Source organism: Varroa destructor, unplaced genomic scaffold, assembly GCF_002443255.2.
Source record: "Varroa destructor unplaced genomic scaffold, Vdes_3.0 BEIS01000007.1, whole genome shotgun sequence".
NCBI classification, from domain to species: domain Eukaryota; kingdom Metazoa; phylum Arthropoda; class Arachnida; order Mesostigmata; family Varroidae; genus Varroa; species Varroa destructor.
In genome coordinates this window covers 35,398,041-35,424,434 of record NW_019211460.1, presented here as the reverse complement: position 1 = coordinate 35,424,434, position 26,394 = coordinate 35,398,041, and the positions used below count along the sequence as shown (strand labels likewise).

At 39.8% G+C, this 26,394-nt stretch overlaps 1 protein-coding gene across 1 annotated transcript in view; it reads right to left on the bottom strand.

Annotated features, from left to right (window-relative positions):
* Positions 1 to 1,041: 1,041 nt before the first annotated feature.
* The window catches only part of LOC111253761 (Kv channel-interacting protein 4-like), a 91,734-nt gene continuing 66,381 nt past the window's right edge, over positions 1,042 to 26,394 (bottom strand). Inside the window, exons 4-6 of the mRNA XM_022813674.2 lie at positions 21,354 to 21,445; positions 13,640 to 13,823; positions 1,042 to 7,982 (exon numbers count right to left, since the gene is read on the bottom strand). Coding sequence (XP_022669409.1) covers positions 7,935 to 7,982; positions 13,640 to 13,823; positions 21,354 to 21,445 — 324 coding nt within the window. The 3' untranslated portion in view covers positions 1,042 to 7,934. The remainder of the gene's footprint in view (positions 7,983 to 13,639; positions 13,824 to 21,353; positions 21,446 to 26,394) is intronic.

The following is a 26,394-nucleotide window of genomic DNA, read 5'->3' as shown; positions in this document are numbered from 1 at the left end:
TATTTTTCGACTCTCCACTCTACGTAGAACGCGTTTGTGGTAATCGATGTAATTTAAATAACGTACTAATACTTTTTTTTGCATAAGATTAAATTTTTGATTAGAAACTGATGTGTTCGTATAAAGAATGCAACGTATCGGTGTTTTTTTATTTATGGGCACGTCGTGTAGGCATTTATTGATCTCTATATATTTAGCTGATCATGGAAATTACATTATAGTAATAATAATAATAGAAACTAGTGAGATCAATGCTGTTAAATCGACATGAAATAGTCATAGGAAGCTTATTTTCACTTTAGGAACACATAGAGCAGTCTACGCACAGCAGCCAGGTCTTAATTCCTATATGGTCTGTTGGCTCTGGTCAACTCAATCAAGCAAATCGAATATTTTTTTTTACTCAGCCACCCTCTATAGTAAAAATCCATACATGGTGGGCTAAAATAGCCCCTAAACTAAATCCAATGCTCCCTCGAATATTGCTTACTGAAGTGTATCGCGGCAATGTGCTTGTGAAATAATCTTTAAAACTTTTTGAAGTTACAAGGCATATCATTAGAGATTTCTTATTTTTCTTTTTATTTTACTTACTAAAAACTCTGAAAACCTAGCCTTTGTCGCTTCGAATAACCATTTTGTGAGATCGAGCAGACCAGATGACTCTTTGCTGGAGCAAAGCATAGCCATTCAGAAAAGCCGGAAATATGGGGCAAGCTGCTTTATCTAGGAATCTGTTTCGAAATAAAAGGTTTAGGCGAATAGAAGTAATCGCACATTCGGGAGCGATCGGGAATCGGAACGTTCAGAAATTCTTTCTGCAGTCTCTAGGCAGCCAGTGTGAGATCAAAAGCTTTCCACTGCAAAATATAATACTGGATTTGAGCTCACTAGTTTGCTGCTGTCACCTCAAACCTTCTTAGGTTTTTTGCTACTATCCTATCCCGAACAATTTCAGGTAATTGTTTCAATCAGGTGTCTATTTCAGATATGCATACCCCTAATTCCATTCACCCAGCCTGAATGAAAACACTTATAATATTAATTCGAATGGATACCAGTAACTTAATATCTTTATTTACTTTCATTGATTTATATTCTCATTTATTGTATTCCGCTCGTGTTTCATCATCGCGTTTCGTGTTCGCTTTTTATTTTTCCCGTTCGAGTTGTTACCTTCGCCTCATTCATTCGTTGCGCCTGCTCGTTTCGCACTGTCTTTACATGGTTATTATTATTTATTCATTTACTTGGTCGTGCTATAGTTTCCTTTGGTTTCCATTGCCCTCATGTTTGTTTGCCTACAATGTCATCGTTCATGGCTAGTAATTATGTCGTAATAGTTACGGCTATATTTGCTTACTTTCGTTCTGAATTTAGATCTCTTTCACTGCTAGTCTCCTGCTGGTGTTACACCATCTCCATTGGCTAATTCTCCTTAGCTGTACTGCTCAGTTTCTGGTTAGCGCTCAGTATGACTCATTGGCAAACTTCGCTTTTTGGTACGCGTCTGCGTTTTGCTTACGCTTTTTCCAAAATCACATAATTTAATCACCGTCAACCACCGTCATTTTTCACACAGCATCGCATATTAACGTCTCATCGTCCTCCACATTAATATTAGGTATCGCAAACAACCGCGATCTGGACAAACTGTGTTCTACATCGCAAACTCGAAAAATCGAAGTACCTCACCTAGTTTAGGCGCTGTCTTTGATACATTAGGGGGAGATAAGTGTTAGAATTGGTGGTAAGTTTCAGACACTTCAACTTCGCACGCTGTAACACGTCGTCTATTGCCACGTGTCCGCTTGAATCATTATTACGGAAAGCGGCAAAATACGAATTTTCGGCAGCACAATATACAGGTAGACACGTTTCGGCACTATAACAAAAACAGTCACTTTCAATCATGTTTGAACATGTGCATGCGTGCTTGGACATGTTTAATTCGACACGTTTGGCATGATCAAACACGCTATGATTTTAACATAGACACGCAGGCATATACAGACATGAGACGTTCAACGTGATGATGATGACGCTCGACAGGGGTTGTTATTCGATTTGTTTTATTTCACTTATACAATGGGAGTGGGATGTGTATTGGGTGAGGTTAACTAGCATTTCTGCTAATTTTCGGGAATTATAAATTTTTTAATGTAATTTATTGATGTCTGGCTTGTTCAAAGCAGACCAAACATCGTAACTAGTCCCAGGGCACAGGTAGATATTAGATCGCCCGATGATCTACAATATTTCCTTGACGAATTCATTTTTAACAATGGCGACCTTTGACATTTATTGCATACAAAGGAATCGATGATTATGTCATATCATGAGCAAAAAAAGGAGTAATTTTAAGCCGAACGCAACAGATGGTATCAAACGTTAGTCTGAACTGTAGTTGTGTTGGCCTCTAGTTTAAGGTGCCATACCTCTGAGATAGTTACCTAGACTTGTTACCGGTGGCTTAGCAAATGTTCATTTAATCATTTTTTCGTCATTAACTCGTCAATAATTAGTCAACCTGCCCAGCATTGCTGCAATTGAACGACAGGTCATCCAAATCGTCAAGTTAATTAACCATTACTAGTATAGTTTATTATTATTAACATTCGTTTTATCAATGTTTATGTTTAAGGATAGCGGCTGCAGGCTGCTGCCGTTGGGCGAGTGAAACAAGTGTCGCGTTCATGTACTCTTTATATATAGATATATATTGCAAACGGGCGATGGATTGCCCTCGGTGGATCTATGGCTCGAGTGGAAGACAACGGTCAAGCTGATTTAGGTATTAACCAGCGAACAGACATTGAGTTATATTGTAAAATTAACAATTTCTTATAATGGCGGTAAATGAACCTCCGAATCGAATTCCGATTGGGTTTCTTGGGAAATAGGAAGAAATTTAATGGTACACCCGTTATACACAGACGGCACGTACAGGGTACACGGCTTCAGAGAGGAACATTGTGTTCACTGCATAAAAATAGTTTAACTTGTTTTAATCTGCTTAAGAAAATGAGTAAATGCAGTAAGAAGTTAATTATATTAGTACGATTATATTTTCATTGATATCACAATTACGAGATGAGTCATACGCCAATCCTCAAAACAAATTGTTTTGTCAAACAGATTTCATTAACTCATCCTCTTGGAAGCCGGCTTCAGGAAGAATTAAATATTCTGTGACTATCTTTCTTACTTCACCCTCGCAGATCCAAACAGTTAACTTGCACGCGCATTATAATTGTAAACCGTATCTATTTTTCAGAGCTATTCCTATTCTTTCAATGCTTTGCCTACGACTACTATACATTGCGTTATTCCTTGTAATCATTTTCCCAGTCCCGTTCCATATTTTCTTTGCTTTTTTGACCTCTCTCCCTTCCCGTTTTCTCGCCTAACCAGCGCTAGCTGATTGTTCTACGCTGGATGTGCCATCAAACTCTCCTTGTTTAGATTCGTAGTGCTGGTGAACAGCTAGTGCAGCAGATACGAGTTCGTCGCCGGAATTCACCATGCTCACGTCATGAACCGAGGACACTACTGCTACTATGTTATTTTGACATCTGTTGACACCCGCCTGTTCCGCTAAAAAGGGAAGGTCTATTAGCTGAGAACAAGAAACAAGCAGACGCATCGAATGTTGTTTGCTTCTTGGACATATCAGAGTTAAAAGAGATTTCTATTATTGTACTACCCTGTTTAGTAAACAAATGGACTTAAGTGCAGACCCTTTGAGAAATGAGCAGGCATACTTAACATAAGAATACGAAAACTGTACATAAAGTCCAGACAGACAGAAGATAGTTAGTGCGGTAGATTCAAGCTTAGAATCATATCTAACATCAATGGCGGTCTTGGAGCCACGGCTTGCAGCAGAACCGGGTCACCAGTCATTGCGAAAATAGCTATTTGCTTTGATGTAGTCTTATGTTTATCTACTCACTGCACGAAGCCTATACTCATTGGGAGTTTAATTGCAGAGAAATCAATCAAACATGTTCAAGGAGATGTCATTTAGACGGCGCCAATCGTAAGGTTTTGGTCATAACGTGCCGTTGACGTTAGAGCTCCGGTAACACTGTGTCTGTACATGTAATGAATGTGAGAGATACTGGCATATAAACAGTGTTGCCGAGGAGTTACTGCGGGTCCCAAAGGTCAGATCTATTCACGGATTACTTAGCACTCTGAATCTGAAAACCTGTTATTTATCTACATAGCTATTGCGATTTCTACAAGCTAATCCCTAGCAAGCTTTTTCCTAGCCAAATCAAATGACCAAGAAGGTTTGCTCCTTTGTTGTCGTATGGTCGCAGAAAATTTTTGGATATAATTTGCCTAACGCATCGTCAAATGTTGTTCTCTATCTCGTTTCGGTAAGAGCAACGTTAAACTTTTTTTTAGCGTTTTGAGCCACATACAAAAGACGATCGCGTTGTCCACGATGAAAACTTTTCTATGCATGATCGAAAAGCCGTAATGCTTCATTGCCTTATTCGAATCATTACATTATTTTTCGCCACTGTGACTCGATTAATTGCCTGCTTCTTCCATGTTGGCTATATAGTCACCTAAAACCTATTATTTTTTTCTACAGAGGAGTTAGTGTCCTTTTTTTAGTGTTCCACTTATACTGATAGCTAGTAACAACAATTTGTCTCTTCTTCGTGCAAAGACATGCCCCTGTCGTTTTCGGTGGTGTCTCGTACGAATCGATAGTTTCGATTTCGTCTTACGGTTGTTCCTGCTTCATGAAGAGGCACGCGCATGCAGTACGGTATGCAGTCGTATCATTAACGCAAACTGCAATATAAGCAATGTTATAGGGTTTCTCTTCCGATGCACTGATTATCGTGCCTCATAATGTTAGCGGTTAATCCAGTACAATAGTTTTTCCCATGCTCTTAGATCACCACCACCACCATCCTCGCCACCTTTTACGAGCTACATAAAACTATATGCTTGCTCTATTTCTATAGAATGAAAGAGCAGTTCTTTATTTTGACAACATTATGTGTCTGTTTTATGAAAAAAAGTACAACTTGATGATCTCTATGTGAGCCTGTATGGGTCTGCTAGTTGTTGTTGTTGTTGTTATTATTGCTAACGCCTCCATCACTTAAGGCAGGTAGAACTGTTACAGCGGCGAGGTCGTTAGATGACGTCTACACGTGGGTAATAGCAACGTTCATATATATATATTTTTTTCGCCTCACCTGTTCTTGCTTTTGTGATAAAGTAAAACGAAACGGGCCCAGATGTCAAACGCGCCGGTGGTCCGGTCGAAAAATGACATTAACATTTATGTGCAATAACTAAATTATAGTCATCTGTGACCGTAACAACAAGAACTATGTGATAATAATCATGATTATTGTAGTATGTATAATGTGAAGATGGGTTGGGTTTGAAAAGGAGGAGCGTGTATGAAAAGTGACGAGCGACTTGCTGTAACAGCATTCCAGTTTGGCTCTCGGCTACCGTTGTGTAGAACAGAAGATTTTTCGTCGCCATCTTTATTAATACAACGACAGTCGCCATGGTTATCTGGTGGAGAGCCAAAAGGTAGGAAAAATTGAGGTATCTGTTTTCGTATTCTTAAACGGAGTCAAATTCTAAGAAAACTTAATCTCTTCCTTCTACATTTTGTTGTCGACGCTACATTTAGGCAGTCGCTATTAGCAAATGGCAGAAGTTTTTCAATTCGATTCTACTTTGGTCGTGACCATTAAAATTTTTTTTTTCTTCCATGGTTATTATCTAATTTGTCACAATGTTGTGCTAATAATACTGGGCTGCTTCTCATAGTAGTAATAACAGTAAAGAGAATTGTGGCTCAGCGCGTTGAAGGCGCGTTGAAGGCCGTGGCGGTGTTTCCTCGTCCAATACAGTTCGTTCAGAAGCAGCTAACGAAATCTCAGCTGATTTTATGAGCAGTAGAATAAAGCGTTGCCACCTAAACTATTAGAAATACATAAGAGTACATTTATCTATATGTGGCTATATTGCTCTTCTAGTACTGACTGATTGTTGTTATTTGGTCGTGTGTGTTTTTTCAACAACAACAACAACAATGGATACAATGCGTTTCTTATATTAGTGTGTTGTTGCGGTTGCTATGTGAATACAATTGTTACTTTCTATGTTTCGACTCGATTACACTTGAAATCCTCAGGATTGTTCTTGTCAGAGCTGAAGAATATAAAAATCACACGGATGTCTGTCACTAACCTCGGTGCTGTGGCTGCGCATGATCAGAGCTCTGACAATGCGGTCCGTCGCCGTGAAGTGCCGGCAGAACAACATAACTGTGGTACATATCTTCGTAGAATAGAATCTGCTTCTATTGTAGGTAGGATACCTTCTTGACAACGTAACTAAGAATCGTGACGTTGCCATTTTGCTAAGCGCAAGAGGTGCATGTATATACCGTGATGGTAATATAATAATCAGGATGGCTGGATTGTTCTAGAAGAAGGGTCCTGTACGGACTTGTTTCATTCAAATCTAAATTTGTAGGAAAAAAGAAATCAACTTATTCATGCATTCTCATTAACTTGAAGCGTCTAACAGAAGATGGCTCCCTCACTTCCGCGCTGATTGTGACTGCTAGTGATTCTAGACGGCGCTAAATGCTTCTGTTAAGTTTTCGCTAGTGTCAAAAACGCTCTTTTGGCATTGATTAGTGATATTTCCTTAATATTTGTTCGATGACAGTCACTCGAATAGTTCTAACGTTCGGTTATTTGTTATAATTGCAACAAAGCAAATTGTGATCGAACAGTGTATTTTATTGGACGTACTCCCGGAAAATGGTGAAATATTTCGCTTCTATATTAGCAAAAATTAGCTCTAAGGATATATTTGTCGTAGAAAATCCGAAGGAAGAGTCGTCCTCTCGTATCATCTGCGCGCGGCACGAATTGGATCCATTCCCACCCTAAATGGACGATAGCGCAGTTTCCAAACTACTCAGATTAGACAATGTTATGTCTATTCGTTCTTTGGCCAACCTAGAACCGTTCAATTTATACTGACGCAGACTTTAATGCGGCCACGATGACATATACGGTCGGTCCTCATATAACTGACGCTAGAGACGTCCCATTTAAATCTTTGACTGCTCGAATTTGATAAAGATCTATTAGTGACTCAATGGCCGAAATATGTCCTCCGACTATAAAAGGTCATGACAAAAGGATAAGGACGGTGTACAATGCCGACTATGGCACGAGTCAACAGCTTTCGTCATTTTCGGTTCACCTTTTACCACCCAGAAATAAGTAGTCAAGCATGTAATTTAATAACAGTAAAATATCATTATATATTCTACGAACTATATAATAGTGTACACACAACAGTACAACGAAATCGCAGCATTTTTAGCAGACACATTCAATTCCATTACAGATTCGCAACGGACACTCACTCGTTAATCAATCTTGCCCTTATTATCACCATGCTCATCCTCATTTTTAATAGATAATCGTGATTCTTAGTGAATCACTCGATTACCACTGATCATCTTCTCATGCTGAAATTATTGGCAGGACAATAAAACAACGACCTTATCGCTGTTGTATTATCGTTGTTATTATTAAATCTGGGAATTGGGTGAGAAAGGATTTTTATTATATATATATATATATGTATATATATATATATATATGTATGTATATATGTATATATATATGTATATATATAGAGAGAGAGAGAAAGAGAGAGAGTGGTAGTAGTAGTAATGACTCTACTTGCGGTACGTATTTTCCTTGCTGCTGCTGCTGCTGCTGCTGCTGCTGCATCTCTCGAGCTTCATCTTACCATTGTGTAACTACTGGGAATAATAACCGACGTCATAATAACGGCTATTATATTATTAAGTAATAATTATAAGGATTCATTTTCGCAACAACCACAGGACATCACAGGATTGTATCCAACACTGCCATTGACTTCGAGATGTTCTCATCCTGTAAAGACAGAGGAAAAGGACAAATGGTCTGATTAGACTACGACATGCGAACTCTTGCAAATAAAACTTTCTGCATTTTGAGGTCAGGTCCGATTCTGTTTCAGTCGGGTCCGTAGCAATGTCGGTGAATATTGGATTTGGCTTGAGCGAGAGGCGTACTTGTACTTCATTTCCGATGCGCAAAATCTTAGGCGTTCTTCCAAACAATTTTTCCTCTATCTTTCTCTAAATAGTAACGCTACGAATGGTCGTGGTATTCCACTTTAAAGTACTACGCTGTGCGTAAATATCCCAGTGTTATTTGATCATACACGTCTGTATGCGTAGTGATAATAATGCGGTTGCTATGTGTTCACTTGGGCTATGTCCCCGAATGTTATATAGGCATGCATCTCTTGCCATAGTTTCACAGAAAAGGTAGGCGAACACTAGAGGAACAAAGGTATATTCGGTGAAGAATCATCGGGAACAATTTCGAAATTGTCGATAAATAACACACTCATTCGTAACAAACATTTAACAGATCATCGATTAACGTGAAAAATACAAGCAAGCGAGAGAAGCTGAACCGCTTTAATTGGAGCCGAGAGCGTATGACGATTTAGTGGCAGAGTTCATTAGTTCAAATTTTATTACAACTAGCGGTAGACGTTACGGATTGATGCAGTAGCGGCCTCCATTTAAATAAAGGTCCTCAGACTTTCCTGTGTCCACTTTCCTCTCAGCTACGATTACGTTGAGAATTCGTCCTATTCACTTTGTCCGATTGGGGACATCATCCGAAACGACATTGATATAACATGAATTGTTGGAAAATCTAGCCTAAGTCAATACGAGGCAGGTACGTTCTCATTAATGCTAATAGCTTGAAGTGGTTGCTCGGCGTGCGATTACCTCTTTTAATCTACTAATTTGGTAACGCATTGCTTCCACCTGAGGTCCATATAGTAAAACAAATCTTTAACAAGTTTTCTTTAAAACTTTATATACGCTATCTTTTATATATTAAAAATATATAAAAGAGCAACATCATATCGACATTTGGAAGGATAGTTTTCTCTAAACTTAAAAGCATGAATCACTTCAGCAGCGCAGCTGGACCAACTATTTCGTGACGCTTACGAGCCGGCTTCCAAATTGAACATATAATTTAGTTTTTCAGTGCGGACCCGGGAAGCTCTTGGGTTTAAATTGAGTTCCGAATGTCGTCAGTTTTCCTATATCGACTGTTGTCATAAAATCGTCATCAAAACGAGATAAGCGTGTAAAAATGCGATCATATGAACCATTTTTTTTATTCGTTGTTAAGAATATAGCAAAATGATGACATACTTACTGGAAAGGACTTACAGAATGTATTCTTACAATAGAAGGTATTCAGGCCTAGGCAGGCGTGGGGTATAGGTGAGCCCCCATCTAACCGATTGTTAGTCGGTAGTCAGCAGTCTAACCTCATCGTTGATGTAATTCAACGAATTTGCTCTTTGAGTCTGTTCCAGTATATATAGTATCCACGCTAAGCAAATGGACGACAGAAACGATACAACAGTTGAGCTTCCCCCTTTGTTTTAATGTTTCTAACAACAATACCGATGCAACGGTCTAATTGTAAAGTATAGATCGCGGAGCATTGATTCGTTCAAACCACTGCCTCTTCTACGTACAGTACTTCAACCTGACTGCCGATTAAATGACTGACTCTAAAAGCAAGTGAAAGTTTGCAACCAACTACTTCAAGATGATGCTCGAAACGAAAGTCAAAAGCCTGATACGCTGGTCATTATAAAGGAACCGTAGGGGAGCTGATTAAGGCATTTGGACACAGGAAGAAAGAGTACGGAGCACTGTTGTGTACCTTAGTTCTTTCAAAATCTACCCGTGGCCTAGCTACCTGAACACCGTAGTGTACCCCAGGCTGACAGTGTCAAGTGTGACGCCTACAGATTGCGTTTCCTCTTAATGTAACTTAGAATACAGGCTTTAGCCACTCTAAAGCACTAACGTAGCACAAAAATCGATGCTCGTAGTTTAAGCGTTAAAACCACTTTATAGACAGTTGTTTGTAGGAAATACCATACTTGGAATCTGAGGCACTTGGATTAAAGTAGATATTTATTTATTATTTATTTTGCTGTAATTGGATGTGTAACGTGAATGAACCGGCACAACGACAGAGTCTGAACGATTAGGAGATTATACTTGAAAGTATTCATGCTAGAATTAAGATGAGCATTTACTGTGCACAACAGTCGTGTATATATATATAGATAGAGGAGGCATTGGATTAAGACCGTCTAGGAGAAAATTAGTTCCACTTGAAATTGAAAGACTTGTCAAACGAAGTCGGTATATATAAGTATGTAATATACCTTCTCCATTAAGAACCATAGCATGTTACTGCGTACAACTGGGGCCGAGAGGAACTTCGAGGGGTCTGGGTGTCGCAATCACGCTTACTTCGTGTGTGCAATCGTCATACGTAGTCGACAGATAGGGAGGAGCAAGTAGCCGAACGTGCATCCCTTAATTTAGCTCGACTCAAGCCGAAGTTACTGCGGAAGTAAGATTATTTGTGCTTTATCATTAATACAATCGTTAGTTGCTTAATCTTCCAAGCATTATTACCATCGCTAGCTGCGGTGGAAGCAGGTACAGGATAATGAAGGGAAGATGGATGGTGCTATCATTTCCAGAAACGTCGGCGGCAGCCCTATAACAATAAGCGTCGATTAATATTTTAAATGAACACAACGCAATCACCGATACTGCGCGGCTCCTATAAATGAAGCTCCATTAAAAGATGACGTCTGCCATTCTAAGTGGCGTTCGGACTGTAGCAAACCCCAACGTATTCATAGATATACTAGATAACTATTTCTATTTTGCATACGTGAGACGCGTTACATCTATCCGAGTGCGTATATTTAATCGTTACATTTATCGAACACATTCGGATGTATACGCAATACAAACACACGTATATAGAGACGATAGGTTGCACGTATTACATATAGCCTTTGCTAATCTCGTGATAACCCAATGTCAATTCCCTGCCTGCTATGATGGTAGAAAATAACTCTGTAAATATTTCCTGCACTTGGTCGTCCCCGCCATGGTGTTTACTTACAGTTTCTACTTTGTGTCCTTTATGTAATGTAAGCGATGTTAATAATATCTTAAAATAAAGTAGTGATACTGCATTTAGTGATCGTAGATTCGCTTCTATTAGTAAGGTGCATAGTACAAGGTCGATGGTCTAAATGTGTATTTGTTGAATGTTTTTCTGATGTTAAACGAGCCATTGTGGCGCATTGTCCAGCGGCTGTTAGAGTCCCTTAGGTCTGTAGTCGCTCGGCGCCATTTTCGTTGTCAGCGCCCTCTCTCTTCTTATCGCTCTATATCTTTGTAAAGGCCTTAGTTGGGCACAGGCAGTGGCAGGACAATGGGTCTCATATGTCAAACTTCGTGTAGAAATTTCTCGACCGTGGGCTCAGTCAGCTCATTTCGTCTGCTCTTCTCTACTACGGAAAGGGTGAACTGACCTCTCGCAATGGCAGCCATGTGCCACAGGAATGGCTATAGAAGCCGTTGAGGTACTTCGAAGGGGTGGCGGCATTTCCGGTAAAACGGCCATCTGACTGGCATACGCTTACTTTGCCTAGGGTGTTCTGTCTAAAAGCGTTGCTTCACAGGACGAAATGTAGTGGACAAACAGCACTATGAGCTGTGCATACAAGCCTCCGTGATATGACTTCTGAAGATGGTTCAAGCAACTAATAGAAACTCTGTTTTTGCGAAAATTATATACTGAATTTGACCAAGGTTAGAAGAACTGTTCACGGTTATTATTAGAAAAAAATTTGTATGTTTGTAACTCTTTTAATATATGGTCCAAATGAGCTTATTAAAATGTGTTATTCTTTTCATACTGCGTAGAGCCATGTAGGTGTGCTGAGTAGATTTATATGGGTTGCTAGAATTGTTGAGGTTAGTGAGACTTACTGAACAAAACTAATAAATAAATATTTTGTCTTACAGTGAGGACTGTAATTATCGTTAGAAAAGACGATCTTTGTAATCATTCATTGCCCGCTTAGGCGAGTCGAAAAGCATGGTTCGTCTATTATATGTCACGTGAATTTCTCTTACGTAAAGACTTTCAACGGCCTAAATACTGATTCATAAGCAAATTTGTTGTTTTTTTTTTGTTTGTTTGAAAAGTGAGAACGAACGGTAACAATGTACCACTACATTTCGATATCGCCGTTAGGCATTCCATCAGACGGTTGGCTCCCAGTACAAAACAAGGTGTGTCTACGCGAGAATTCGAACCTAGACCGCGAGAATTCGGACCTAGATAATAAAAGATTATTGGGCAAATACGTTACCCACAAAGCTTTCACTGAGACAGTGGCAATGTGGCCAGCACGACTGCCTGAAGCCTGTATAACCATCATCGTTGTGGATGAATCTAACATAGTTGTCCATATTAGATTTAATCCATGGTCGTGATTATCCGCAACGTGGTGCACGTCCAAAGGATGTGCTATGCCACTCAAATTGGCTAAGTTTTCTTCAAGAGTTCAATTGGGCATGTCAGTTCAACAACGACGCGTTTGAAAATACAAATGTCTTAGTTTCAATTAACACATCAATGCATACTTGCTAAGTAAAGTTGTATTGTGGGGGTCACTTAGTTCTTTAGGGTAAAATGAACATCGACGGCATCCGGTCTCACATATAGTCGAAATGCGGTAGTCTTTTTTTTGCTTTCAGTTTGCCTTTCAAAACTTAGGTTTGGGGCAGATGAAACGATGATGGAAAAACCAACTAGCTAGTTGACTTCTTCATCATTCAACAACATTTCTCTGAAACCCAAAAAAACTCCCATGTGAGCCCACTTTGAAACATCTGGTCAAAAAAATTAGAGAAACGGAAACTGCACTAAATTTCTGCACCGTGTGTATTTATCAAATCGTAAAGATTTAATAGGATTAAAATTTTAAATCAACTTTCTATTGTTAGAAAACGACAGCGGCTCATTTAGCCCTATTTTTTTTTTACATACAAGGTAATTAATTAGAAAATGGACAACCCGAGAGATTTTGTACACCATAGCCTTAGCATATCTCTAAAATGCAGCAGCTACACCAGTGACCCCTATGGTCGTTCAAATAACCTTCTTCACTAATATCATAGCGTCCTGTAGAATATTTAGAAATGGCATGAGAAATGGTAGAGTGCTCCCGTAGCAAATGTGTTACATCATTAAATTACAAGGATTCAGCATATCTGAAATGAAAACTCTCCAACTGGGGCCACCCTGTAGATATATACGCATACAAATATGAGCATGACGTTGCACAAGTCTAGTACGTACATCTCAGAAATATTATAGCTTAGAGTAAATTGAAAATAATATTAAGACGGAAGACGTTGTCGTCTTGCTAGCGTGGAATAGAACAGAGTATTCGCTGGTCAGATTTTGCTTGGTCTTTTCCACTGTGTCGGGAGAATGAGGTGCCGTAGGACATCTGTAGGACACAGCGTTTTGAGTATAATGGTTTTATAGAAGAATACATAATTAACAAGACCCTAATATATGAAGTACCAAATCAAGTAAATCAAGAAAGACAACGCGTCTTTGGTATCTACCTTGGTACACGAGTCCATAAACTCGTCGATGGTGACGACCCCATCCTTGTTGAGGTCAAGTCTGTTGAAGACGCGCTCCACGTGCTCGCGGGTCGTGTGTTCTTCCACCAACGGCTCAACTGCTCGGCCCATCAGATCGTAGACGGCCTTCACGATCCGAGACAGCTCATCCTTGGTGATATACCTGCAAGTTTGAAGAAATGAATGTACTTGCATAAAGGCGTATGCCATCATTATACCACCATCGGCACTCGTTTAGGTAAAGATATTGGCTACAACAGCTTCTCCAGCATCTCGTCCGAACCTTTACACAGGTGCTAGAGGAAATTAGGATTTATTTTTAAGGCATCTGTGAACAAGGCCGCTTTTATATATCACTTTCCAGTGAGCTGCAAGAAGAACCACAACTGCATGGTTGCGGAATCGGATATCCAGAATTGCTACCGATATTAAAAGATGCAAAAGAAAATGATCGCTGCCAGTTTGAGATCAACTCGAGTCTGAGTCAAAAATGACTGAGGAGCGGCCGTTTTTAAATCACGTAATGTTCGTGATAACTCAATGAGCAACGTATTGGCATGCTAATCTTGTGAACGCACTGTGCTTCGGCTTCGAATCTGGGCATCGACATACTTTCTTTTGGGCTGGGGGCCAGTCGTGGGATGGAAAACCTGACGGCGATGCCGGACGCAACACTCGAAACATATAGAGACCAAGCAGTTGGGTCATCGGGTGTAGACGGTTGCCGAGGTGATCTCTAGTGCGACCAACGTGATTTGAAATACTTACAACATACAAACACGAATTTACAAATAGGACACCTAACTTCGTCTTTATATAATGGACGTACACAGGTAAAACAAGCACGCTAGAAAGGCAAGCATATATGTTGACGACAGCATTTCACAGCAGGTTGTCCTCGGTATATATCAGATGTCTACCAAGTGTAGCTGATGCAGAGGGAAACCAGCTTGACAGTAGAATGGGTTCATAGTAGAAAAGAAAAACAAAGGCTAATGGCTGAGTTTATAATTTACAACTAATCTATTATAATACCACACACAATAAAAACGTCATGTCGGATAAGACTTTCGGTGGCGTACGAAGCGGACGTAACTCTTGCTCTTTGTTTCCGTTTCTCTTTCTTTTACGTTTTAAAGAGAGATAACACCGCTTTGATGGTCCTATTATTCTGCTATATTATATTATGTATACGACTTCGTCTAGTAGAGGAGGCTGGCGACCGTCCAACAAAACGGTTTAGCTGTGTCGACAAGGACGGCTGTCGCCGAAATGATATTTAGAGGAGCTGTGCGTTCGTCCTCTGCTGAAGAACAAACCTCCTTGGTTCCTTCGTTTTCTCTTCTCTTAGCCTGCTTCATCATAACTCAATGAAACTGTATTACTGGTCCATCGGAGCTGGTCAGTAGCGGCAACAGCAGGGTGTAGAACGAAAATATTTCAGGTTCTTCAGAAGCGTTGTTCAGTTGCAGTCTACATAGAGCCATCCGGTGGACGAATATAGTAGACGCGCGCAAGTTCTTTCGTATATGGTAATGCACAGGCCAAATTGCATTGCAGACGATACGGCGGCTCTGCCAGACACAACGCACATAAATAAATATATAAATATATATTACATTACTAGCAGCAATTTGCATGCAGCGCCCTTTACAAAGTAGGCGGCCTTAGACAACACTACATATCGAAGGGCAATGAACAGTAGTTGACTATATATTCAGCACGAAGCTTGCGGGAGGTTGATCGTGCGGCGGGTGCTTAGGGCGTAGGAGCAGCTAAAGTGGATCTCGTTGTAAATTCCAACTTGGCAAATGGTAAGTTTCTACGTCATACGCGCACTAAGCAGATCGATGATGACACTGAGTAACATATGTAACGAGGGTTTTGTACTTATTCGCTGGCGGACGTAATATATTTGCGCAGTTCGAATGTTAGACGGGCTAAACTGGCCTCGTTCACTATTCCGGTACCAAACTTAAAAACAAACAATCGAGCTTTTCATTTGAGAACAGTTGACAAACAGAAAAGGTACGGGTCGCTATAATGTGCTTATCCTCCGAAACCTGTTATCGTATGTCTCACTAATTTTACTCGCATACCCGTCTATTGCGTTTTGTAAGGCTTCTTAAAATGCTTATTTTTAAAACAGAAATGATTTAGCCTTGGTACGGTCATGAGCCGTTGTTGTGATGATAGCAGAGAGCTGCCGTCATAGTTTCAGTCAAACGGGTTAAAGATTTTAACGTGATTTTTGTATTTGAGACACGCCCATCTACTGTGTTCGAAATGTTGTTCAAAATAATAATAATGCCGCCACAACCATAGCACGATACAGATTGATTATAAACATTGACGAACAACTGTATAAGCAAACAGAAATTAAACAGATTGACTAATGATCATGACAGAAATTAGATATCGTATAATAAATGTTAATCACTACAGATACCCGTTAACATGGCCCACTTGAGCTTTTCGAAGGGCCCAGGATTCTTTCGTAGATAACAGCAGAGTTTTCCATGCTAAGATCCTCCTTTGAAATGATCCGTAATTGATACTTTTATACGAGTTCAGTTAAATGTGGTACACACTCGCGTCCTTAAAACTGTGGTCGAACGTTTCTAATGCACAGGTACCAGAGAGGACCTGGTGTAAATTTCGCTCAAATGGTAGTAGACGCTTTTTGCATGGGGCACAATTCATGTTGATCATAAATATCTCATCAGAAAACATACATTTTTCTAGTAGTTCTGTTATTTTTTTCAAAGATATTATGCTTTTTTAGAAGTTTTGGATTTCGAAACAGAGTCCCCCACATCGATGCGTTGGTAAAAAAAAACTCGCTTTTCAAATTGAAGGTTTATGTTAAATGCCGGCCGTTTAACGCAATGCTTAATGGAGTACTGGCTACCGAATGTAACACTCACAGCCTTTTCTCCTCCAACTCGTACCAGCTAATATCTTCTCGATAATGCCAGCGAAATAACTATATGTTTGACACGAATGTCACGAAGGAACTGTTAGATTGCATTATTATTTTTCAGTGATCTTACGGCTATATCAGCTTGTTTGAATGTAACATCAGCTCATTGAAATTTGTAGAACTCTCTGTTCGATAAAGTCAAATTAGCGTTTAAATTTTTTATTTTCCCACATTGCTTATTTTTCAGTTGTTGAGAGCAGCTTGTTTCGATCTCATCTATATTATCTATTCTTTCGTTAGAGAAATTAGCTATCTTCGCCTTCCTAGTTCACCGTTTGCCGTACTTCTCTAAAAAAGCTCTGCGACGTATTTTGCATGTAAGGTTGATAAAGCGTTTGTGTGTTCTTTGCCGTTTACAAAATACAGAAACGAGTAGCCAATACGAGCAACAGCGATAGCAAAAGTGACACCGCTATCTTGAACCTTCCACTCGTTTACATACACACTGGCTTATCTCGGCTTATCGATGTTCTACTTGTTGTATTCATATTATTATGCATTAGATCAGGAAAACCATCAACCCTTTAACGTCTTTTTTCCCACTACTTGTCGTCCTCCCCCATCCCTTACAAGGATCCCCGTCTCTTGTGCGCAGTGTCTGGCTTGATGGACTGCGAAGAATGTGTAGCTAACTCCTTGTTTCAGAACATGCTAATAACGCTTTGCACGAGACCTGTATAAGCATTTAGTTTCAATCGATCTCTCTGTCTGTGTAGGCAAATAGGCGTCAGCATAGCCAAGACATTTCAGACATAATGGAAGTATAGATATCAAGTGTAGCTCGTTTGCTGAAAACGTCGAGCCATAGTCGTTTAAGTCATTAAGGAATTTCGATTGCTGCGACTGCTTTCTTGATTGAGAGCTGTTATAAACGGGAATCATAAGGAGAAGAGTTGCCACATATGGTAAAGCGTGCTACTTAGCCCTTCTGAGTAACTGATTCCGATGTAAACAGTTGTCTCTGTGAGAATGCGGTCGGGATTTAATCAGGAAATCATTTGATTTTTGAGTGTATGCGCATTAGGGTCATTCAGCTATACGTGAAAAAACAAACACCCGTAGTACGTCTACAATGTCTATGGTATTTGTGTTACCTACTATGGAACATGGTATCATTCGTTTTGAATCCTCAGGCAACTGATATTTGTCTCGGCCCAAGTTACTACTTGGCCTTAGCTATGGCCTGAAGTGAAATGTTCCGAGTTCTACTGCCGGTACGCATCCTATCAGACGACTGCTTTCCAGCACGAAAGGATATGTGTCCACACTGGGACTAATATCCAGATCGTCACGTGTCCTTTAAATTTAGCAGACAAACAAGCTACCCCCAATGCCGTCATTAGGATTAGCTACTGACCCATCAAAACGCAAGCGTTCCTATCATTATCTTTTTTGAAGAAGATCTGCAGTAACGCTGATTCCTCAGTCTAAGCACTGTATAAAAGCAAAATTATCCTAATTTGAACCCAAATATAAAGAAAATTAGGCTGAATTTAAGAAGAGAATTATTTGTTAGAGAACGCATTTTATTTTTCTGAGTATACTAATTGATAATACGGCCGTTTAATGTGTTGCGCGCCTATATCTTTCACGCCACATAATGGCTTCCATATTAGGATGAAATTTGTCTTTGATAATAGTTGCTCTTCGCTCACGTTCGGAAGACGAACCCTCTTCTCCAGTCATAGCGAGTTTGTAGCTTCGTTTTAGAAAGAACTGGCTTTCCTCTAGCACCAATGGTAGCACATTCGCAAATTCTAGCTACAACCAACAGCCCGATAAGATTTACCCAAAAGGCCATTCTATGTATATGTTATAAACATATCTTGGGCTATTTTAAGTATTTTTAAACTTATTTTTTAAAACAGTCCGGGATCCTAATTCGTCTAAGTAATTTTGATCATAATCTATGGTCTCCCACCACCTATCAGATTTCCTTGTCGTTCAATTTTCAGTTTTTTCAGTCAAAACAGTCAGAGACCTATTTCTTTTTATTTTTTCGACGGCCGGAAGTAATTTTCTGAGCAACAGATTTTTAATCCACCTAAGTAAGCGGCAATGTGAAAGAAGCAAGACTGACAAATACGCATGAAGGAACCTTCTCAGCCCAACTGGAAGACGGTTTCCTGCGCGGTTTAAGTTGTCTGAACTGGCAAGTGTTGTCAGGCAGGAAAAAAGCACTCAAATAAAAAATTGGACCTAACCTTTATCAAGCAATATTGGTTAAAGTTTCTTAACCGAAGACGTTTTAGAATATTAAAACTTTGAACCGTAATCGAGAGAACAATTACTTTCACGAAATACAGTTAACCACTGCGAACGCTAATAAGGTTCATCAAAGCTAAATTGTTCAAGCAGATACAAAGAGCTTCACCCGAGTACTGAAGGCTGAAACTCTTACCTAGCTAGCCTTTTTATGGCATGCCAATTTTAATCATTTTCCATAGGATTGTTGCTTATAAAAGTCCAATTATCAGGAATATGCAGTCGTGACGTGACGTCTTGAAGAGTGAGCGCAAAAAAGGGGAGAAATCGGGGTTTAAATGTTAACAATTAGCGTAGACTGTTTCTGTAACGTGGCCTTGGTCCCAGCGCAGCCGTGTCTCTCCGCCCGTTGTGTATTCTACATCTCTCTTTTCAGTCTCTGTGCCTTGCTACCAGTCAGTCTTGGACAAGTTTCATTCAGGCCTCCAGACTATCGGCGCCACTGTTACTACTGACACAGTCTGTGGTGGGCTTTTTCGAGCTCTCGGGGCTTCCGTCTACTGTCGGCTATGGTAGAGTCAGGTTTCGTTGGCGGTTCATAATGTATAATGGTATAAGCTCTGACAAACTCTACTCGAAAAGGAAAGACATGGTAGAGGTTAAATAAAACCTACACTGAAGTAATTCACAATTGTCACAAAATGTTTGCCATCTGAAAGAGTCGCATTTTATAGTTGATTTTTTAGTTGGTAGGTAGCAGGCTTTCATTCCTGGAGACCTTATATATATATATATATATATATATATCGAGAGAGAGAGAGAGAGAGAGAGAGAGAGAGAGGGTCGACAGCTAAGCATGTCATAACGGTTGTTAAATGGTAAAGAAAGCAAATAAGTAGCGCTTCTTTTTTTTTACTACAGTCTCGCTTATCCCAGAGTTGCAATTTCAAAAACAAACAGAGAGCAAATTATGTTTTATAAAAATCATTTCGTTACGGTATGTTACATGATCATCCTGAGAGCCTATATGGGCCTATCGAATGTCGGAGCCAAAAGCGGAATTTTACAGAGATTAACGAACTGCGTGGCCTCAAGGCACAATTCAGCTTAGTGGAAACGCTTATATAGGAATGTATGTATGTCGGGTTAAGCTAGAATCATTGTATTTGAATGGTATAGGTTAACGGGTTTATTGGCATAACGTATCGCTCGGACAAAAAAATACTGACGACGGATGCACCACATTGCAGATACTAGTAGATTATTTATACTGTAATCATGCATATCCACTTAATATACATATATACTTCAGTTGCGTTAAGTTGGTTTTGAAGAATGGACGCTCATAGTTACTGTTCCCTCTTTCTTCTCGGATAAAATTCAGCTCTTAGACGTGCCAGTATCTAGGTCACCAAAACGACAGCGCGCAGCTGTACGTCACATTGACCTATGATACATAAATATACTATACTACGTATATAAAATACTATATAACCTAGCAGGAAAGCATGGGGTTTGTAGAAAGACAAGCATTTTCCCTTTACTTTTGTTAAACGTCTGCGTTCGTGGCACGAAATCATTGATCGTCTATATAAACTTACCTACGGTATATATGACTCCACCTTGTGGGTCTACATGGGCCAAAGACATAGAAGTTTTCAAGTGACATTTTTTGCTACTACTGGAGAAAAAAGAAGGCGTTCCAACGGTTTATATGCGGTAGTAAATGCATACTGTTTATTAATATGGCGTTTAAGCTTGAATTTAGCGTGTTTCAAGCGAACTGCAAAATTAGCTACTCTAGTAAATCTCAGCACAGTGGCTAAGGTCAATTCTAACACGGAATTCGTCCGAAAGATCCGAGATTCTATGCCAAAAAGTCCGGTTCCGGACACGCACCCTACAGAGGGAACGTTTTTCGCTGTTCCGAAAGAAAGCGCATCGTTCGTGGGTGGGTCCTACAGTTGTCGCGGTGAGACGGGCCCAAGTGGTGATGTCCAGTCATGTCGGCATTGTAGTACCCGAAGGCGATGCTGCGACACTTGATAACCCGCTTGTCCGCATTTGAAGTCGTGGAAACCGCGCACTATCAGTTAGTGCTAAGGGAATGTCTACGGGTTGAGAAAATGGCCCGTGCCGTTTGATCTGGCCCCAGTTTACTAAATGTGCATACGAAACAACTACAGAGATCAGTTAAATTCTGGCTTAAATTCATAATATAATACAATAATTATGTATCGTATAATACGCTCTCTGCGTCAAGACGCTTGCTTCGAAACGCAGGAGCCGTTACGCAGGAACGTTACAACGTTGAAGTACCGATAATTGGAGAAACGTAGAATTTGGTCGGTACAAATAATAGCTTGTACTTCTATATTTTACCAGCCCGTGGCAAAGAAGGACACCACACATGCATACATTGGCTCAACGTAACACACGACGCGGGCATCATAATCCACGATATATATATAACTTGAATTCTGTGTATATTTAGTGGCCACTTACCCATCTCCGTTAATATCGTATAAGTTGAATGTCCAGCGAAGTTTCTCTTGAAGCGAACCACGCGATAAAACAGACAGTCCAATTACAAAATCCTGGAAGTAGGAATAGTAACGTTAGTGTGCCTATTTTGCGCAAGGACCAAACAAAAATATTATTGTATTTTTTCACGTAGTATACAAATTAACAGAGTGGTGTATAGCATAGATTTAAACGATAGCATTTCTTAACGAGTCACATAAGTCTATGCAATTTGTGGGAAACTTAAGCCTTTAAAAATTTCTTCAGTCGTTCGTTAAGTAAGATGTATTGATAGTTGCTTAGTAGTGCGAACGTACAAAAATGATCCCTTCACAACACCGTGCACGCATCAAGGGCAACTGCATATATTATTATTATTATCATGGTAAAATTCTGCTGAATGGTTTGAAGTTGAAGAAACATTGCCATATCACGTTCGGTATCCGATACTCTCCGTTCTACGAACATTTGTATATGTATCTATTGTTCATGATCAACGCCATTGCGCTTGACCAAATCTACACTGGTTGAAGTAAGTGGGGAAATTTTGCAATCTGTCAGTGATTCTGATTCGTCAAGTATTGGCATATAGGAGGTAACTTTCTTGCGTCATCCCAATAGCAGCATTACCATCGTTATTTTCGTAATGACACACAAATAGTTGTAAATCTGAATAAACGTATTGCGCATCCGAGTTATAAACATAACGATACGTTTCTCATTCGCCGGATATTGGTTGGTACATGATCAACGGCACGCGAGTCCACACAACGCGGTCTATACGCTCTCCAGGTGCAAAGCTGGGACGCGTTGCCCGAGCATCGCTATTGCCTGCACAATGTACCGTAACCAATAGGGGAGCGAGATCATTCTGTCACGTCGCGACCTATTTTTTCAAGAGTCTTGGTAAAGCGAAAACCATGTCGTCAACAGGAAGTGTATAACAGGAAGTTCGACCAACCTACGAATCTTCTCTGGGAAGCTTCTTTTGCCGCTGTGACAAGTCTAAGAAAAGCTCAACAAACTACAACGAACGTTACCGTCAGCGGTCAAGTGAGCGGATCCAACTTTATCCTTTGTTCAAAACTGTTTAAAACTTCCCTTATAGAAAATACGAAGATCATAAACCGCACTCGAGCAGCAGGTGAGTCTACAGATAAGCCCAGCAGAAATCACTCCGACTAGCTCCTCAGGCGAGCGTGTCTCTGACGCTAAAATAATTGCCCCTTACCTTGTTTTTAGAAAGTAAGCATATGTCAAGTGCTCAGCTCTATTCGATTTCCTGTTACCCCGCTTTCTACATGTCTGCAGAGTGGCAAGAGTCACAAATTCTGTTTCCGTTGTAACGGTGGAAAAGCGAGATGGAATATATACACTCATTTCAATTATATGACTTTACACTTCGTACTAAGTACTTGAAATGCATTATAATGTATCTGAACTATTTTTTGGGCCAGTAGGTAGTTCTTATGTACGATTGGCCAACGCGTTAGATCATTTAGCACTACTGGAAAATTTTGAAAAATACATTTGTTGCATTCCTTTAGTTTATATTTGTTTAATTTTATCCGCTATACACACTTGTTGTGCGGATCATAGATAGATAATGGCTATCTTCAATAATTATGAAAAAGCCGCAGCTTTGGTCACGACAACTGGAACGCACACTGTTCGACAATCGTATGAGGCCAAACAGAATTAAAAACAAACCGTATTAGGTATCGTTGATCCTTTTTTCAGGCCCCTGGGCTTAGGCATCTCGCTAATTACATAAAGGGAAAATATCATCCCGCACGATCGATTTCGGCAATAAGGAAACATCAACGGTAATAATGTTAGCAAATCCTCGCAGTTATTTTTCGATTATTACTATTATTATATATGCCGAGCACTAATTCATCTAGGTTGCAGTATAGAGCGCTTTGTGTATAGATCTTACGTGCTCGCCAACCACTACGTGCTACGTACTACCGTTATCAAAAGCCGGCAGCGGCGCAGGTTACACACGTCAGTGGCCCATGTATTTTGGTACGCGTGCATAAACCTATAATGGGCTGTGGCCCGTAGGCCGGTGCTCTAAGAAGGCGATAAATAAAAGAACGATATTTAGTGAATGGTAAGAGGTCTTCAGGCAAAGCTAAGGCAAGTTCATCGGTATACATTATATATAGATACTAAGGTCTGGCAATAAAGATGAAGTCGTTCAAATAAAGAGGATTTCCTTTGTCATATATACTACTATCATAGCTATCCGATAATGGGTCGGATGTTTGAGTGCAGGTTTGGTAAATTTAAAAGAAAAGAGTATATGGCCTGCAACTCATACGGGCTGAAGCGTCGTCGAGTTGTAGTACTTAACTAGTAACTATAAGAAACCCTTTTGTCGTGCCTTCTATTTTTAGGCAAACTAAATTGCATTCAAGCTTCTTAATAAGTCTGCTCCACATCTTCCCTACGTGTATTGCGTAGATTTTCTTGTGCCGCCGTCGAGCTCTTGTTAATCAACAACGTATTATTTGACTATAAACCCCATGTAGCGATTATGGCCTAAAGGTAGCACAACACAATGGAAAACAGCACGCACCATGTTGCAGTCGATCTCATTTGCTCATGCACCATGGCTTATTCTATTTTAAGGGATTTTTAAAGCAGAGTAAATGAACAAGTGTGTTTTTTTTGTCACGCACCTGTCGGACATGTAAATAAGGGCATTATAAAGCAACAAAAAAATTTCTTGTTGATTTTTGTTGAACGAGAATTAAGAAATGAGCTTCAGCAAGTTTACGCTACGATTGTATGGCTCTATGAAGAATTTTTAAATGAAACGAGTGAAAGTGGCTAAAAAGATTTTTTATGTTTCGTGACTATGCCCGTCGCCAGATAAGTATCATGATAGCTCAATACTATCTGACTAGAGGTATAGCATTGACCACCCGTTATTCAGCAATGATATACGTATGCACCTGCGCATACCACGAAGACTCTCTACTCTTTTTGTTTGCAGACTTCGACTTTGTACCTACAATTATCCTGTATGTAAAAAAATAGCGCATACATGTTTAAATATTCCAGTGCCGGCTAGCCATATACAACAATATAAGAAGAGGAATGAATTCGATCAAAATGACCCAAAAGATACAACTCAGTTCGCAATATTCTAGCGTATTGAGTGTTTCGAGTCTTAATAAGTTATCACTATTAAGTTATACCAAGCATGGACCTTACAAATGCAACTCTAAGTATTCTACCTAGCCAAAGAAATATATGAACTTTTCATGACTACCATAACACTTACGCCACAGCACGAGTATTAAATAAAACGGCTTCTGGCATTAAGACACTTTTGTTGTTTAAGAGGACCTATATCTATATGAGGCCCTGTTGACACATAATGCAAACCGTACATAATTAGCCATTACTCAAATTGGCTATAATCTGAGGCATGGTCCCAACGCACTTACTAATCCAAGGCTTTGTATCTCGCAGAAAAGCCGAAGGTTTGAAACTCAACTATGTCGATTCCGTTGCAAAAAGTAACCCAAGCATGTCTAAGGACTTAATTGTCCGGTTAGGACAATATAATAGATGTACGTCTGGTGTTACAAAAAAAAAAGTATAATTGCATTCACAAAAGAGCTAATATATAATAACGCAATTGAAACGCCCGTGGTGAAATTGTGACTGGGCCGAGCATTCAGCGTCGTAGTACGGAGAACATTATCGTGCCGTATTTCTAATTTAATACGGACTGCTTATGTATTTCCTCTGGATCAGGCCATGCTGTCATTTCAGCAGGCTTCAAAACAATGGCGCCCTCTAGGACTCTTCTGCCTTTCTCCCGTGACTATACGAAGCATCTCGTTCTCCAAGATTTCTCAAGCGTTTTCTTTCGGGTGTTGTAGTGCGTTTGCTTTAAACATCTGTTGAGAATCGGCTGACAACTACCTCGTTTCATTGAATATAGCTTATAACTCACAGAAGTAACAGTTTTCGTATTAAAAACCTTCAGTTGGAAGGAACTAAGCTAGATTTTCTAAAACATGCAGGGCGTAATGATGTGAATGTACATTTCAGAAGAAAGCTAAAATTTTCATAAATATGAATGTTAACAATATTAGTACTTATGTTCGATAGAAAGTTTATCCTTTTTGGAAAATTACACTTACCAAAATAGTAGATTATTAAATTTAACACAGAAAATTATTGCATTCAGAATCGTAAATCCGAATTGTCTACGGCAGCATTTGAAAATAAGCTATTTTTCATCACTTCAGTCTGTGCACCGAAGTGCTGGAACTAGTTTTTCTTGAGTGTTCTCATATGAGTTGACAGCCAGGTTTTTATCCAAAGACTCTCCCCTGAGCTCTCTTCTTCATGTCGGTCAGTTTATTCAGGAATCGAGAGGGGAGTCATAGTAGAGAGAGATTTCTCACCTTAAGTTATTTTACACTAACTCGCGAATCTAGAAGGTGCCGTAACCGAAGTTTCACCCCTTTTAGAACCAGGACGCTCAGCCAGGAAGGTAGAGTCCTTAGGACAACTCTGTACCTGTACTATTGAATGCCGCAGAAAATTCACAAACGATCGCAGAATAATAGCCTTTATCGTGAAGACTTTTCAAACATTCTTACTAATAAATGCTTAATAGCTTAAGCTTAGGCTTACATTGTGCACAGATTGTATGTGTACACTTGATAAAAGCATACGGTTATCGAATCATACAGCAGGTAATGTCCCCTCTTAATCCACATTACGTCCTAGCTTCATTCCACAATCTTTTATTACCTAGACCCGCTTGCAGTATTGTTGGTTTTATGTAATAGTAATGCTTAGTTGTGGCCTGTTCTGTACATACTATGCATGTATGTACCTATATCTGCAGGTAGTCACCATATTTGCTTGTCCTGCGATTTTCATCATCACACGCAAGGACGGAGGGTATATGTCTAAATGAGAATGCTCCTTGCCGGGGTCCGCCCGTTCATCTGGCCGTCCGTTCTTCCCTCTGTGACCAAGTCAAAGC